This window comes from Nestor notabilis, unplaced genomic scaffold (genome assembly GCF_000696875.1).
Source record: "Nestor notabilis isolate BGI_N333 unplaced genomic scaffold, ASM69687v1 scaffold21014, whole genome shotgun sequence".
NCBI lineage: Eukaryota > Metazoa > Chordata > Aves > Psittaciformes > Psittacidae > Nestor > Nestor notabilis.
Window position 1 is genome coordinate 14,914 of NW_009926283.1, and position 525 is coordinate 15,438.

General features: G+C 45.1%; 1 protein-coding gene across 1 annotated transcript in view; it reads right to left on the reverse strand.

Moving 5' to 3' along the window:
* Positions 1–230, reverse strand: part of LOC104404918 (chromosome unknown open reading frame, human C11orf49) — a gene marked incomplete at its 5' end in the record, with an annotated part of 14,126 nt that extends 13,896 nt beyond the window's left edge. Inside the window, one exon of the mRNA XM_010013461.1 lies at positions 146–230. Within this exon, the coding sequence (XP_010011763.1) occupies positions 146–230 (85 nt within the window). The remainder of the gene's footprint in view (positions 1–145) is intronic.
* Between the last annotated feature and the right edge of the window lie 295 nt (positions 231–525).

Below are 525 nucleotides of genomic sequence, written 5' to 3' on the forward strand. Positions count from 1 at the left end.
TTAGAAAAACACCCTGTTCTTAACCTCAGAACATGGTATCTCTTTTCCCCAAAATCTTAAAAGCTGAAGGTTCCTGTCCATACCTTTATGCACAGATTTAGTTTTTAAGTCAGATCTTGCCTGAGAAGGAAGGCTGAGGACCCACCTTGCTGCTTTCTGTGTGAGTTCCATTGGGAAGTCAGGGCAGAGCAGCTGCAGCAGGCAGTGGTATTCCTGTGCTGTCAGCAAATCTGCAGGAAAAGAGAGGTGAGAACATTGTCATTCTTTTACAGGCTGTTCCCTCCCCTTGCTTCCTCTCTAGGAAAAAAAACCCCACATACTCCCTTCTACTCTCAGTTCAAGTAGACTAGATACTAATTACAATATAACTGCTCCCTAGACCCTCAGAGCTGGGCTCTTCCCATGGAGTTTCTAGCAAAGACTATCAGAAAGAGGCCTGATAAAGGGGAAATCCTACTGAAGAGACTCCTGCAGAGAAACTAACAGGTAGTGATTCAGTGTGAAAAAGGGGTGACCAAACCAGGG